This window comes from Eptesicus fuscus, chromosome 1 (genome assembly GCF_027574615.1).
Source record: "Eptesicus fuscus isolate TK198812 chromosome 1, DD_ASM_mEF_20220401, whole genome shotgun sequence".
In the NCBI taxonomy this organism is placed as follows: Eukaryota; Metazoa; Chordata; class Mammalia; order Chiroptera; family Vespertilionidae; genus Eptesicus; species Eptesicus fuscus.
Window position 1 is genome coordinate 55529424 of NC_072473.1, and position 16583 is coordinate 55546006.

Sequence of the window (16583 nt, forward strand, 5' to 3'; positions counted from 1 at the left end):
ATAAAAAAATATAAAGATAGTGTAAGGAGGCTCTGGGGACAACTACAAATGTACCAACATTCACATCATGGGTTGCTGGAAGGAGAAAAGAGGGAACAAAAAATTGATAACCTATTTGAAAAAACAATGACAAAACTTCCCATACCTGGTGAAAGAAAAAGACTTACAAGTCCAGGAAGCGCAGAGTCCCAAATAAGATGAACTAAAAGAGGCCCACACCAAAACACATCATAATTAAAATGCCAAAGGATAAAGACAAAGGGAGAATCTTAAAAGCAGCAAGAGAAAAACAGTTAGTTACCTACAAGGGAGTGCCCATTTGACTGTCAGCTGATGTCTCAACAGAAATTTTGCAAGCCAGCAGGGAGTGGCAAGAAACATTCAAAGTAATGAACAGCAAAGATCTACAACTAAGATTACTCTACCCAGCAAAGGTATCATTTAGAATTGAAGGTCAGATAAAGAGCTTCACAGACAGGAAAAAGCTAAAGGAGTTCATTACCACCATACCAGGATTAATTATACAAAATGTTGAAGGGTATTCTTTAAGAAGAAGAAGAAAAAAAGATAAAAATATGAACAAAAATATGGCAGTAAATACATATCTATCAACAATTCAATCTAAAAATCAAAATAAACAAAGAATCCAATTAACAAAGTAAACTGATTAATGAAATAGAACCAGAGGCATGGAATGGACTGATAAATCTCAGAGGGAATGGGTGAGGGGGCAGAAAGAGATTAACCAAATATCTTATATGCATTAATGCATTAACCATGGAAATGGAAACAGACAATAGGGTGGTGAAGGCCAGGGGTGGTGCAGGATCCAGGTAGAGGGGAGCAATGGGGGAGGGGAGGGGAAAGAAAAGACATCTGTAATATTCTCAACAATAAAGATTAAAATAAGTAAATAAAATAAAATTAAAAATATTGTGTGTGTATATTTGCATATGTATGTATGTATGCACAAAGGTGCACATTCACACACACACATCCACCTGATTTTCTTTAGTACGTATGTCATTTTTAGTTTAGCATTCTGAAATTAGAATCTATTTGATAATTGATATTTATGTTAAATGTAATTAAATTTTTTTGTCTTTCAAAACACAATTATTACATCAATACCTCTTACAATGAATAAATAGTTCATTCATTCACCCACATTATTCCCTGTTATAACATATGATAACACTATACACATTGTTCTCAAGTATTTTTCCCTAAAATATATATTGAATATCCCTTCATGTTAGAATAAGTACTACTATTTTTTTCTGGAACATATTTTTAGGGGATTTCATTTTTGTCCCTGCTTTATCCTAAGTGTGATACTTATCAAATAGATCATATTTTTAGTGTTGCTTAACTCTTAGGAACAGAACCAGAGAGCTGTCAATATTCCAGGCTCCACTTTGTAAAGCACCCATTTTACCTGAGATAAATATCACAACCAGGTTTATCCACTGCTCCTTCCATTTTGTTTCTTTTTTATTATGATACAATATACATAACAAAATTTATAATTTAAACCATTTTTAATTGTTTAGTGTCATTAAGCACATTTGCAATGTTGTAAAATTATTACTATCACCTATCTCCATAACTTTTTCATCTTCCCAAACTGACTGTGCCCACTAAACAATAACTCCCTATGCTCCCCTTCCCCCAGTCCCTGCCAACCACCATTCTTTCTGTCCCTGTGAATTTGCTTACTCCAGGTAACTCATATTTGTGGAATCATACAATATTTGTCCATTTGTAACTTCTATTCCATTTAGCATAAGGTCTTTAAGGGTCATCTATATGGTATATCTGTCTAAATTTTATTCTTCTTAAGGTTGAATAATATTTCATTGTATGTATACATCACATTGTTTATCTTTTCATCTACCATTGGACACTAGGTCTTATTTTGGTGATTTCTTACAGTATAATATACATGAAGTTAAGTACATGAATATATTTTTTTCTATTTTTGTTATTTGTTTCACTTATTTTGTTTACAAGGCATCGGTATTAGTGTTCACTGCTTTAAGCAATCAGTGGTCTTTTATATTTAGACTTCCCATTTCCCTTTGTTCCTTTCTGCATTCCTATGTTTCTGCCTGAGGTAATTTTTCTTCTGCCTAAAGAAATCCCTTTAGTATTTATTTTAGTGTATTTGTCTAGACAAATTTTTCGCCTTTGTGTGACTTTGATATCTTTAGTCAGTTTTGAAAAATTTTTGGTCATTATCTCTTTAAATAGTTTCTGTTTCATTTTTTCCTCATGTTCTTAGATTCCAGAGCTTTTCATTATATCTGTTTCTTAATGCTCTTTCAATATTCCATCCTTCATTTTTCTGTGCTTTAATTTGGATATTTTCTACTGACTTACTTTTCAGTTCATTAATACTTTCTTCTGCTGTGTATCATATGCTATTAATCCCATCCATTACTTTCCTAATTTTAGTTTTTGTATTATTTAGTTTGGAGATTTGGTTTGATAATTTTTCATACATTCCAGGTTTCCAGTGAAATTCATCTTCTAAATTTATTTTTGGATATATTAACATAGTTTATAAAAATCCTGTCTAATATCTCAGAAAATGTGAATTGTCTATGTTTTAATATATTTACATTTTAATTAATTTTTATTGAATTAAATATATATGTAAAGTAAAATTTACCATTTAAAATATATAGTTCAGTAGCACTAAGTACATTCACATTGTTCTGCAACCATAACCACCAACCATATCCAGCATATTTTCATCATCCCTAACAGAAACTTTGTATGAATCCTATCTAATAAAGAGGGAATATGCTAATTGACTGTCCCACCCTCAAAGATGGCAGCACCCATAGCCAGTAAGGAGGATATATGCTAATTGACTGCCATGCCCTCAAAGATGGCAGAACCCACAGCCAATAAGGAGGGAATATGTTAATTGGCTGCCACACCCCCAAAGATGGTGGCTCCCACAGCCACAAGATGGTGGTGCCCAGTCCCCTCAGTCCCGCCAGGGTGGCAGGCACACAGCAAGACTGGGTCCACCTCCAGGCAGGCCCAGCTGCTCCGTGCGCCTGCCTCCTGAGTCCCCCAGTCCTCTCAGACCCCCAGCCACCAAGGGCCGGCTCGAGGCACAGGCTAGCATCAGATGGTGGCTGCCCAGCCACCCAGGGCTGGCCTGAGACACAGGCAAGCCTCAGATGGTGGCTGCCCAGCTGCCCAGGGCTGCCTGAGGCTCAGGTAACCAGGGCCAGCCGAGGCTTGCGCTGCTGGCAGTGGCAGCATCAGAAGTTTGATGGGGCGTTGCCTTCCCCTGATCACCAGATTGCCTCCTGCCCCTGAGGGCTACCAGACTGTGGGAGGGGGCAGGCCAGGCTGAGGGACCCCCTGCCAGTGCATGAATTTTCATGCACCAGGCCTCTAGTTAAACAACAACTCTCTATTACCCTCTAGCAAAAAACCTTTTATCCTTTAATGGCATCCTACCTAATAACAGACAAATATGCAAATTTACCATACCCCCGACACACCCACAAGCCACGCCCACAAGCCACGCCCAACATCAAATCAGAGCGAGTATGCAAATTAACCCAATCAAGATGGCTACAGCCACAGAGAGCAAGGTTTCCTAGGTAACAGAGGAAGCCAAGCTTTCCGCCTGCTCTTGCCAGGCCTAAGCCTCCACTCAAGCTACAAAGTTTCAATTATAGAAGGTAAACAAATTCAAACAGAAATGGCGGCAGAATGGAGCTTGAGAGAGCAGGCCAGGGTTGCCCCCGGCAAGAGGGGAAGCAAAGCTTTCCACACTCCCTGCCCGGGCCCACCCGCTTAAGGCTACAAAGTTTCAATTATAACCCCAACAGATATGGCTGCCAGCCGCGGAGGGAGCCCCAGGCTTGGCTCTGCTCCAGGCTACAAAGTTTCAATTGTAGAAGGAAAATAAATTCCAGATACCAGGGCCTCCAGTTGGGTTGCCAGGGGGCGTGGCCGGCCTGCAAACCACCACAGGCCCCTTGCTCAGGCTGCCCCACACCCCAAGGGAACTCGACCCTGATCAGGGACACCCTTCAGGGCAAACCAGCTGGCCCCACCCCTGTACCAGGCCTCTATCCTATCTAATAAAAGAGTAATATGCAGATTGATCATCACTGCAACACACAATATAGCTGCCCCCATGTGGTCAAAGATCCTGCCCCTATGTGGACACAGGATGGCCACCACAAGATGGCCAGCAGGAGAGGGCAGTTGGGAGGCACCCGGCCTGCAAGGGAGGGCAGTTGAGAGGGACCAGGCCTGCAAGGGAGGGCAGTTGGAGGTGATCAACCCTGCAGGAGAGGGCAGTTAGGGGTAACCAGGCCGGCAGAGGAGGGAAGTTGGGGGCAAACAGGCTGGCAGCGGAGTGGTTAGGGGGTGATCAGGCTGGCAGGCAGAAGTGGTTAGGGGCAATCAGGAAGGCAGGCAGGCAAGCAGTTGGGAGCCAGCAGTCCTGGATTGTGAGAGGGATGTCCGACTGCCCGTTTAGGCCTGATTCCAGTGGGACATCTCTCAAGGGGTCTCAGATTGGAGAGGGTACAGGCTGGGCTGAGGGACAACCCCCCTCCGTGCATGAGTTTTGTGCACCAGGCCTCTAGTTGAGATATAATTGACATGTAACATTATGTATGTTTAAGGTGTGTGAAATGTATACTACAATAAGGTTAGTTAACACATCCTTCCCTTCACATAACTGCCATTTGTTGCTGTTATGGTGAGAACATGAAACTCTATCATAGCAACTTTCAAGCACACAATAAAATATTTTTAACTATAGTAACCATGCTGTACATTAGATCCCTGGGACTTATTCAGCTTATAATTTAAAGTTAGTACCCTTTGACCAACATTTCCCTATTTCCTCCATCCCTAACCCCTGGCAGCCACCATTCTACTGTTTCTGTGAGTTTGATGTTTTTAGATTCCACATATAAGTAATATCATACAATATTTAGCTTTCTCTGTTTAACTTAAATGCTTCAATAAACATAAGAGTACAGATATTTCTTTGAAATAGTGACTTTATGTCCTTTGATACATATCCATAAGTGTGAATTGTTTGTTCCATTTTAAATTTTTTGAGGAACCTCAGTACTGTTTCTGTAGTGGCTATACCAATTTACAAACCCTCCAACCGTGCACAAGGGCTCCCTTTTCTCTACATCATCGCCAGCATTTGCTGTCCCTTACTTTATATATAAAGTGACAGATGTCAGGTAATATCACATTGTGGTTTTGATATGCATTTCCCTGATGATTAGTAATGTTGAGCACTTTTTCATGTACTTGTTGGCCTTTTGTATAAGTCTTTTTTAGGAAAAATGTCTATTCAAGTCCTCTGCCCATTTTAAAAAAAACAACATATCTTTTATTGTTAGTAGTATTACATATATCTCCCATTCCCCACTTTGTCCCCCTCCTCCAGACCCTACCCCTTCTCCCAGTCCTCTGCCCATTTTAAATTAAATTATCTGCATTTCTATTATTGAGTTGCATTATTTCCTTATAGAGTTTGGATATTAACAAGTTATTTGATATATGGTTTAAAAATATTTTCTTCCATTCCATTCCATAGGATACCTTTACTTTTGTTATTATTTCTTTTGCAATATAGAAGCTTTTTAGTTTGATGTAGACCCAATTGTTAATTTTTGCTCTTGTTGCTTTTGCTTTTGGTGACACATCCAGAAACTCATTGTTAAGACTGATGTCAAAAGCTTTTTTCCTATCTTTTATTCTAGGAGTTTTATGATTTTATTTAAATCCTTAATCCAGGCTGTGACCAGGTAGCTCAGTGAGTCAGACTGTCATCCCAATACACCAAGGTTGTGGGTTAGATTCCAGGTCAGGGCACATGCAAAAACCCACCAGTGAACATATAAATAAGTGGAACAGCAAACTGATGTCTGTCTCTCCCCCCCCCCTCTCTAAAATCAATAAATAAAGAAATAAATCCTTAATCCATTTTGAGTTATTTTTTTTGTGTGTGTGAATGGTATAAGGTGGAGATCCAATTTCATTCTTTTGCAAGTGGATACCCAGTTTTCCCAGCACCATTTGACAGAGACTATCCTTTCTCCATTAAGTATTCTTGGTTCCCTTGTCACATATTAATTAACCACATATCTGTGGGTGCATTTCTGAGCTCTCAATTATTTTACATTTGTCTATTTTTATGCCGGTATCATACTGTTTCAATTACTAGAGCTTTGTATATTGTTTGAAATCAGGAAGTGTGGTGCCTCAACTTTGTTCTTTCTTTTTTTTTTTTTTTTTTTTTTTGGCTGTTCATGGTTTTTCATGTTTCTTTACAAACTAGAGGCCTGATGCATAAAATTCGTGAAAGAGTAGGCCTTCCTTCCCCCAGCTTCCAGCATCGGCTTCCCTCTGGCATCTGGTACCTGGACTTCCCTGTGGCCACCGGCAGGCACCTGGGGTCTGGGCCTCCCTCACAGCCCTGGCTTCATCCAGAAGGATGGAAGGACGTCCAGTCTAGTTAGCATATTATGCTTTTATTATTATAGATTTTAAGATCATTCCCTTTCTGTGAAAAATGCTATTGGAATTTTGATAGGGATTGCATTGAATTTATAGATGTTTTTATTGATTTTTAGAGAGAGAAAAAGAGAGAGAGAGAGAGAGAGATATGAGGGAGATCAGTTGCCTCCCATATGCACACAACCCACCCTGAGTATGTGTCCTGACCAGGAATTGAACCTGGCAACCTTTCGGTGCACCAGATGATGCTCAACCATCTAAGTTACACCAGCCAAGGCTGAATTTATAGATAGTTTTAGGGGAATTTTTTGTTGTTGAGTTGTGGGAGTTCTCTTTATATGCTGGATATTAATCCTTTATCAGGTGTATGGTTTGCAAATATTTTCTCTCATTCTGTGGTTTGCCTTTTCACTCTGTTGATGGTATCTATCATGTAACTTTTTAATTTTCATGAAATCCAATTTAATTAAATTTTATTTTGTTACCTGTGCTTTGGGTTTATATCCAAGAAATCATCACCAAATCCAATGTTATGAATCTTTCCCCTTCTACACTATTCTAAGAATTTTATAACTTTAGCTTTTAGTTTTAGGTCTTTGACACCATTTTTCTAAAATCAAGTGTGTATTTATTTTATAAAGATTTACTAGAGGCCCAGTGCACAAAATTTGTGCATGAGTATGGTCCTTAGGCCTGGCTGGTGATCGAAGCACGAGCATCTGGTGTGGAAGGGCAGGTCCCAGCTGACCTCTTGGCCCTCGGCTGCACCTGGGGCCCTGGGCCCCTGAACGTCCCCCTCCGCCTAAGTCATCGGACCCCCGCCTGGCTCCCTCAGCGCCTGGGAGCCAGGCAGTGGCCCCGCCTCCCATTGCCACTGCTGATCGCCATCTGCAGGGCAATCAGCAGGGCGATTGGGCCCCACTCGGACCCGCCTTGGCCTGGCGCTACCTGCTTACCTGCTCCACCATCTCGCTGCATTCCTGCTCTCATTGGGGCCCATCAGGGCTGGCAGCATCTCCACTGCCGCCCGCTGCCAGTGCTGCGTCACTGATGCCCACCATGTTCCATGCCACACCCTGGTGGTCAGCACACATCATAGCGAGTGGTCGAATTCATGGTTGAAGGGACAATTTGTATATTAGGCTTTTATTATATAGGACTAGAAGCTCCGTGCATGAAATTCATGATAAATCTTTTCATCCTTTTGTTTTCAAACTATCTTTGTTGCTATGTTTGAAGTGAGTTTCTTGCAGATAGCATATAGTTGGAATAGTGGTTTTTTTAATCCACTCTACTTATCTCTTTCTTTTATTTTTTTCAATTTTATTTTGTATTGATTTCAGATGTACAGCTTAGTAGTTAGACAATCATATACATTACATAGTGTTCCCCTTGACATTTCCAGTATATCAACTGGCACAATACATAGTTATCTCAATACTAGTGGCCGGTGAATGAAATTCGTGCATGGAGGGGGTGGGGTTCCCTCAGCCCAGCCTGCACCCTCTCCAATTGGGGACCCCTAAACTGGCTGTTGGACATCCCTCTCGCAATTTGGGACCGCTGGCTCCTAACTGCTCATCTGCCTCATTGCCCCTAACTGCCTCTGCCTGCCAGCCTGATCACCACTAACTGCCCTCCTCTGCTGGCCTGGTTGGACCTAACTGCCTCTGCCTGCCTGCCTGATTGCCCCTAACTTCCCTCCCCTGCTAGCCTGATCTAGCCCCCAACGGCCCTCCCCTGCATGCCTGATCTCGCCCCCAACTGCCCTCCTCTGCTGGCCAATTTGGTTCTGATTGGTTGGTTTCTATGCCAGTCAGCATCAAAAGCTCTGCCTCCTAGGCAGCCATTGGCTCCCCACAGCACCCAGATTTGGTTCTGATTGGTCGTTGTCTATGCCAGTCAGCATCAGAAGCTCCGCCTATTAGGCAGCCATTGGTTCTTCACAGCACCCACATTTGGTTCTGATTGGTTGGTTCCTATGCCAGTCAGCATCTCTGGGCCTATCAATGGGGCCTGATCAGAAAGGCGGGGCTGATCAGTAGCTCTGGTGGAGGCCTGGAGAGAAATGGAGGCATAGCTGCTGACCAGACTGGAAGAGAAAGAGAGAGGCAAATGCTGATCAAAAGCTGCCACAGAGGCAACAGATCAGTCCCTGCTTCTCTCTTATGGCCGCTCTCTGGCCCTGATTCACAGCCCCCTCAGCAGTCAGTGCTGGGGCACTGTGCCTGCAGTGGAAGCAGTCAGCGCTGACTGCAGGACTTACTTCCCCTTGGTCGAGCCTTGGTCCTTACTGGTCAATACAACCCAGGGTTTTTATATATTAGTATTGGAAGCAAAAGCCCCAAAACAAAAGCAGTGGCTTTCTGTGAGTGGTAGAATTATAGGTGATTTTAATCCTCTCCTTTTGTGCTTTTCTCTATTTTCAAGTTCCCTGCAGTCACAATGTGCATTTCAATGTATAATCAGATAACTTATTATTTATGAAAACTAAAGAGAAGAAGAATAGCATATCTATTCCAATAAAATGAGGAGATAAATTCAACAAGTCCTAAAGAAAGATATAGCCAATAAAATTGGTGTATTTGATGTTTAAAAATTTGCAAAGGCAAGAAAATTAATACCTAAAAAAGTTATAGGACATACATTATAAACCTCATTGATAAAAGCTTACCATAAAATATACTAAAATTGATAAATATATATGAAAATGTGCAGTTCCTGCTAGATATGCAAGTAATATGAGACACAATTTCAAAAAACATTAAACTGAAAAAATATATACTCTCACTGGAAATTAAAGAAAAGAAATGAAAATAACAGGTATATTAAAATGATTAATCTTACAAAAATGATTTAAAAACAATGTTGTATGGGTAGTAAAATTTTGAAAGGTATATTTAATATTTATTGATATCACTAAAAATGGGTTGTTCTTTTTAAAGTATAATCTGGTAACAGGTAAAATGAGCTACAAAGTTGAACTCTTATCTAGAATTTCCTTCCTGAGAATATACTCTAAGGAAACAGGTGTACATGTATGAATGCCATAGGCATTCATAGAAGGATAAAAATTTTGGAAACAATTCAAGTACCCAATAATAAGGGAACAATTACCTTAATTTATGCCACTAATACATAATTCTTTCAATATGAGAAAATATTTACATGAAATATAAGTGAAAAAAAGAACACAAGTTAATATGTACACACTAAATATAATCATTAAAATGTACAGTATCTATATGCACTAACAGATTAAAAAAGAATTAGCACTATATAAAGATCTGAGTTTCTAAATTTATAAAGTTCTTAAGTTCCCAAAGTTGATTAACTTCATAACATAAAAAAATAAAGATGTTATGGAACTGAAATATATGAAATAATGAGTGTTTGAGGTGAAGCAGAGAATCCAATTTAGATAACACATATAAATGAAAATATCTGATGGAAAAATAACTTTTCTTGGTGGAATTATAGTTTCATTCAATGTGTGCTTAAAGCAATTTTCTTATTGTGCAATTGATGCATTAATAGAATTTTGAAGAGTCACTCATTTGATAACTCATCAAATCAGGTCTTTCTTGACTTTCCCAGGGAAATCTATCCTTTTTCTCCTGAATTTTGCATATAATGCCATTGTTACAGCATTTATAAAATTGTATTATTATTATTTGATTATATGCCTATGTCTCTTACAGCATCTAGCCCTGTGCTTGGTACATAATAAGTGAGCAATAGATCTTTATGAAAGAATGAATGAAGTGAATGAAGGACTATATTTGAAAAAAAATATATGTAGTTTTCTACTTGAGGCCCTGAAATGTTTGATCATTAAACTCAAGACCCATCAGTCCTTATTTCTTTTGACTAGGAAATAATAACTTAGTAAGACGCCCTAAAACTGAGTGTAGACTTTGAAAAAATAATCAATAAGGAGTTTGTTTCTGTTTGTTAGAGGGATCCAATGTGATGAGGGTAGATTCCAGGAATAATGGCCCAGAGATTGAAAGCTACCTATGTTCTAGTAAGATTATTCTGAGCTTAGAAGAATGGATGTGAAAATCAAAGGGTAAAATTAGCCTATCCACTTCTGTGAGAGACTAAGAGAGAATCAGGTCAAAGGTACCAATAGGACTTGCATGAACCCCAAACTATAGAGACTTCTCTGAGGGGCAAAGAAGGTGACTACAAGATCAACTAATGCTCAGGGAGTAAGAATTAGCCTACATAGAGAAATATCTTCCTCGTGTCAAGGGTTTAGAACTAATGGATTGATATCTGGACTCCTTTAGCTTTTTCTTGTCTGTGAAGCTCTTTATCTGACCTTCAATTCTAAATAATAGCTTTGCTGGGTAGAGTAATCTTGGTTGTAGGTTCTTGCTATTCATCACTTTGTATATTTCTTGCCATTCCCTTCTGGCCTGCATAGTTCCTGTTGAGAAATCAGCTGACAGTTGTATGGGTACTCCCTTGGAGGTAACTAACTGTTTTTCTCTTGCTGCTTTTAAGATTCGCTCTTTGTCTTTTGCCCTTGGCATTTTAATTATGATGTGTTTTAGTGTGGTCCTCTTTAGGTCCCTCTTGTTTGGGGTTCTCTGTGCTTCCTGGACTTGTAAGTCTATTTCTTTCACCAGGTAGGGGAAGTTTTCTGTTATTATTTCTTCAAATAGGTTTTCAATATCTTTCCTCTCTCTTCTTCTGGCACCCCTATAATTCGGATGCTGGTATGCTTGAAGTTGTCCCAGAGGCTCCTTACACTATCTTCATATTTTTGGATTATTTTTTTTCTTTTTGCTTTTCTGGTTGGGTGTTTTTTGCTTCTTCTTATTTCAAATCTTTTGACTTGATTCTTGGGATCCTCTAGTCTGCTATTGAATCTCTGTATATTATTATTTATTTCAGTCAGTGTACGCTTAATTTCAGATTGATCCTTTTTCATATCCTTGAGGGTCTCACTAAATTTCTCAGAGGATTCTAGAAGATTCTTGAGTAACCTTATAATTGTGGTTTTGAACTCTTATACCTAGTATTTTGCTTTCATCCATTTCTTTCATTTGTGACTTGTTTCTTTGTCTGAGCATTTTGGCTGCCTCCCTGTGTTTTTTTCTATGTACTGGGTAGCTGCTAAGTATCCTTGAGTTGATAGAGTGGCCTTGTGTGGTAGGTGTCCTATAGGGCCCAGTGGCTCAGCTTCCCCAGTCACCTGAGGTGGATGCTCTTGGCTCACCCCTTTGTGGGCTGTGTGCACAGCCTTGTTGTAGTTAACCCTTGATTGCTGTTGGTATCCCTGGGAGGAATTGAGCTCCAGGCCAATTGGCTGTGATGACCAGCTGTGTCTACACTGGAAAATCTGTTGCACAGGAGACACCCTTGTGGGGCAGGACTTGCTTCAGTGGGGCTTTGGTGCTCACTGAGTCTGCCCCTTGAGTGTGTCACTTATGGATGTGAAGAGTTGTAATCCAGTATGGTCTCACACTGACCCCTGGGTACACTGGCTCTTGGATCTCCAAGGAGGTGCAAGGTCAGCCACTGTCTAGGGCCATCCAGCAGGAGCTACAGAGAGATCTTCAGATTCCTCCTCTTTGTATGGGGTTTGGAAGTGCCCAGATGAGGCCCAGCTGTGAAGCAAGGCTGCTGCTTCTGCCGGGCCTTGGACCTTCTTTTGGAAGCTCTCTGGCTCTCTGACCCAGCTGCAGTTTGACAGGTTTTATGCAGAAAAAGAACAGGCCATTCATATGCAAAAGCCTATGCCCACAACTTGGGTGGGGTTGTAAATTGGGTGAGGCGCGGTCTCTGGGAATCACCAGGGCAGAGCAAACAGCAATGGCTGGCAGTCAGCCCTGAACCAGAGAAGTCTTTGGTTCTCTGCATCCCGCACCCCCATGCAGGAACAATGATCGCTGCGAGCACCTCTAAGAGAAAGCCACCCTCACGTTCCTGTCCCAATGCCAGACAATCCAGTTTCTCCCCAGAGTCTCGCCCAGAACTGGAGTTCAGAGCAAGCAGGAACTTATATCTCCCTCCCGATTAAAAGAGCAGCACCAGGTGCCAGCACTTTCTGCGCCTCTGCACCTCTTACCAGTCTGAATGCGCTTTCTTCACCTCTCTAGTTGTGGAACTTCCACTCAGCCAGCTTTCTTGCGGTTCTGGGTGGTAGTTGTTTTGCCATTTAATTGTGGTTTTGATGTGGTTGTGAGAGGCAGCAAGTATAGGTGATTACCTATGCTGCCTTTTTGGTTCTCTCAATACTCTGATCTTTTGATCTTTCCAAAACCTTAGCAAAAGGTTGATCATTTTTCTAGAGCATGCTTTCCTGACAGAAATCTAGTTTTATCATCTTTTCCAATGTAGATAGGCTTAGAATGTCATGAAGTCCTGGTTTTAATTTTTTCCTTTATTGTTCTTCCCTCAATTTATCTCTTTCCTCTCACATCTACACTAATAAAAGAGAAATATGCAAATTGACTGTCACTTCATGACACCCACCAGCCAATCAGGAATGAGTATGCAAATTAACCAGACAAAGATGGCAGCGGCCGTGCCCCTCAGCTGCTCCAGGCATCTGGGCAGCATGCCTGCAAGCGCTGAGCGGCTGGGCAGGGCAGGATACCTGCTATAAGAGGGGTGGTGGGGGGCGGAGGGAGCTACAGGAGCGGTGTTCCGGGGAGCAAAGACTGAAGACTCTGACCGGAGCAAAGACAGAAGGCGGTGGCCAGAGCGAAGGCCTGGGTCCCTGGTGCCAGAGGAAAACTGGTGCCGGCAGCCAGCTGAAGGAAGGCCTATTGCACGAATCTTCATGCAACGGGCTTCTAGTTATACCATAAACAGCAAGAAAAAAATAAGGCAATGATTTCAACACTTTGCTTGAAAATCACCTCCGTTTAATACCCAAATTCATCATTTATAGCTCTGTTTTCCACAAAACTATAGGACATAGTTCAGCTAAGATTCCTGTAACTATAAAACAAAGATCCTTTTCTTTAAGTTTCCAATAACATGTTCCTCATTTCCTTCTGAGCCCTTACTATTGATGCCTTTATAACAGTTTGTTAAAGGCAATCTAGACTTTTTCTGTCATGTGACCCAAAATTCTTCCTGCCTTTACCCATTACCTGATTCCAAAGCCACTTCTACACTTTGATATTCATTACAGCATCACCACACTTCTCAGTACCACACTTCTCTGTATCACTTTCCCATTTCTGTTGTAATAAATTACCACAAACTTAGAGGCTTAAAACAACATATATTTATTCTCTTACAGTTCTGGAGGTCTGAGGGTCAAATGAATTTACAGGACTAAAATAAAATCAAGGTGTCAGCAGGATTCGTTTCTCCTGGAAGCTCCAGAGCAGAATCTGTTCCTTGCCAATTCCAACCTCAAGAGGCTATGGGCAATCCTTGGAAATCCTTGGCTCAAAGTTACATCACTCTGATCTCATTTTCGTTTTCTCATCTCCCTCTGCCTTCCTTTTATAAGGACACTTGTGATTACATTTAAGGTCCACCTGGATAATACAGGATAATACTCCTCATCTCAATCCCCTTAATTTAATGATACCTGCAAAGTCTCTTTTGCCATATAAGGTAATCTTCACCGGTTCCAGGAACTAGGACGTGGGTATCTTTGAGGGTCATTATTCAGCCTTCCACAAGGGTAGTTTAAAAATTCTTCATATCCTTTTTTAGTTAATAGTGTAGTAAATTTGTTTAATGTGAAATCTTTAATAAGTTGTATAAACTTGTAATTTACAGTAATTTGTTTAATGTGTCCATCACTAAGTTTAATATATAAATCAAATAAAAATAAGTACTAATTAAAAATAAGTATTATATTAAGAAATAGAATTTTTTCAACAGTATGGATGGACCTGGAGAGCATTATGCTAAGCGAAATAAGCCAGTCAGAGAAAGATAAACATCACATGATCTCACTCATTTGTGGAATATAATGGACATTATAAACTGATAAACAAAAATAGATACAGAGACAAAGAAGCATCAAACAGACTGTCAAATTTCAGTGGGAAGGCAGGGGAGGGGTAGAGGGTGGGGGTAAGAGATTAACCAAAGGACTTTCATGCATGCATATAAGCATAACCAATGGACACAGACACTAGCGGGGGTGAGGACATGTGCGGGGGGTGGTGGAGCTGGCCGGGGCGGGGGGAGGTCTATGGGGAAAAAGAAGATATATGTAATACTATATGTAATACTTTAAAAAAATAAAATATACTTTGGAAAAACAAGAAATAGAATTTTTTAAATATTGTCAACTAATTCATTACACGACAAAGTATAAAAGACCTAAACACAAGTTCTTTGGCTACTACTCTATGTAAAGTTAGCATGTATTCAAAACAGAAATATAGGTCCCAAGAAAGGAGAGAACATATTAGTTAAGCACACATTTGGAATGAAGATACAATATTGCCTCGTAACAGTCACGGCATGTGTACCAAAGAGTTCAGAAAACAAAGCTAAAATGATCAAGCCTGCTCAGTATCTGTGGGGTTAGAAACTTAGATTCCAGAGACTCAAAATTCTTTCTAAAATCCAGTTTAATAAATCAATATGAGATAAAGATAAAAATAAAAATGAAAGAATCCCTGGCTTGTATCAAATACTTGCTCTAATTCTAACAGACAGTTCAATCTCCTTACCTAGGCTGGAATAAATGTGGCTGAGAATACGAGCTGGTTGTACTCTGAAGGGGTACACCTCAGCAATGGTCTCCACATCAATTCCCTTGTCCTTTAAAATGGCCTTAATTTCTTCTGTCTCAGCTAGAATGGAAACTGTAAGAAAGAAATATTAGATCAACAGAAATTTTATTTCAGTAAGAATTTAAAATCTCTCAAGCCACATAATTTTTTTTGAAGGGAAGAGAAAGGAAAGTAGAGGAAATTAGTAATTATTGGGGAACCTTCATGAAATAATTATCATGTTAGGTACATAATGATTATTATCTAAATGGCAAAGGAAAAAAGATTTCATGACCAGAGTATCATATTCTGGTTTTTGGTCAAGTATTTATGCGTTCCTAGAGAATGCCACACCCTCTTTATATCTGGGATTCCATGTTTAAATAGGAAAAATTCCAACATGTGGTGTGTTATAGCTTTGGTGAAAGTTAATTCCCCAAGACTCTCTCATATCCATACCCTTAAGACCAGGGCTAGGATTACAAGTGTAATAAAGAATACACTAATAAGAATAAACTAATAAGAATTGCTCTATAGCTAGAGAATGGTACAAGGCAAGGTAAATTGAAAATAAAGAATTGAGGTATGACAGTTGAAATAGTGCGGGGGGCCTGAAGCGGCGGGGCCAAACATGGCGGGGATCTCCCTTTTCCGCGTCCCGCACGGAAAGAGAGATGAACGAACCGGTTCTAAGTGGAGGCGGCCAGGGATTGAGAAATAATAGAAATAAAGAAAACAAGACGCGAAAATAGATTTATGAAGCTGGGGCTGGGTAGGACGCCATCTTTCCTCTCTGATGGAGAGGCAGCATGACGACGACGACTACGACCCTGAGCCACCCAGCAGGTTTATTTTATATCCCCAAAATCCAGGAAGTAACACCAAAACTTAGGATCAAAGGAGCTTATTTGCATTCTTAACTAGGCCCTAGCATTACTGGATTTACATATCTAGACCCGCCCCTGCTGACACCTGGGCTGCTATGAAGTCAGAACTGATTAACATGTCCAGCCTCATTGGGGAAGCATGTTCCCAGGGCGTGACTCGGCCTAAGCCCTGAGTTCAGCTGACGATAATTAAGGAAATGCCCAGGTGCCTCCCAGGCGGCCCTCTACAAAATAGTGTGTGGTTATTTTTTTGCAGGGGGGAGGGAGGGAGTAGGGATAAATACTTTTCTAGACTCAGAGCCTGCCAAGCCTGGACAGCTCCATTTTGTTCCTCTTACACTCATGCCTCTAATGTAGGCATTGTACTTACAAAGGAGGAGACCAGGCCAGCTCCCTGGCTCTTCTGTTTACTCTCCCTCTATGAGACAGTTATTTGACACTAAGTACCAGGAACAAACAT

At 40.5% G+C, this 16583-nt stretch overlaps 1 protein-coding gene across 1 annotated transcript in view; it reads right to left on the minus strand.

Annotated features, from left to right (window-relative positions):
• Positions 1-16583, minus strand: part of PHKA1 (phosphorylase kinase regulatory subunit alpha 1) — a 369719-nt gene that overhangs the window by 174299 nt on the left and 178837 nt on the right. The window contains 1 exon segment of the mRNA XM_054718786.1: positions 15195-15329. Coding sequence (XP_054574761.1) covers positions 15195-15329 — 135 coding nt within the window.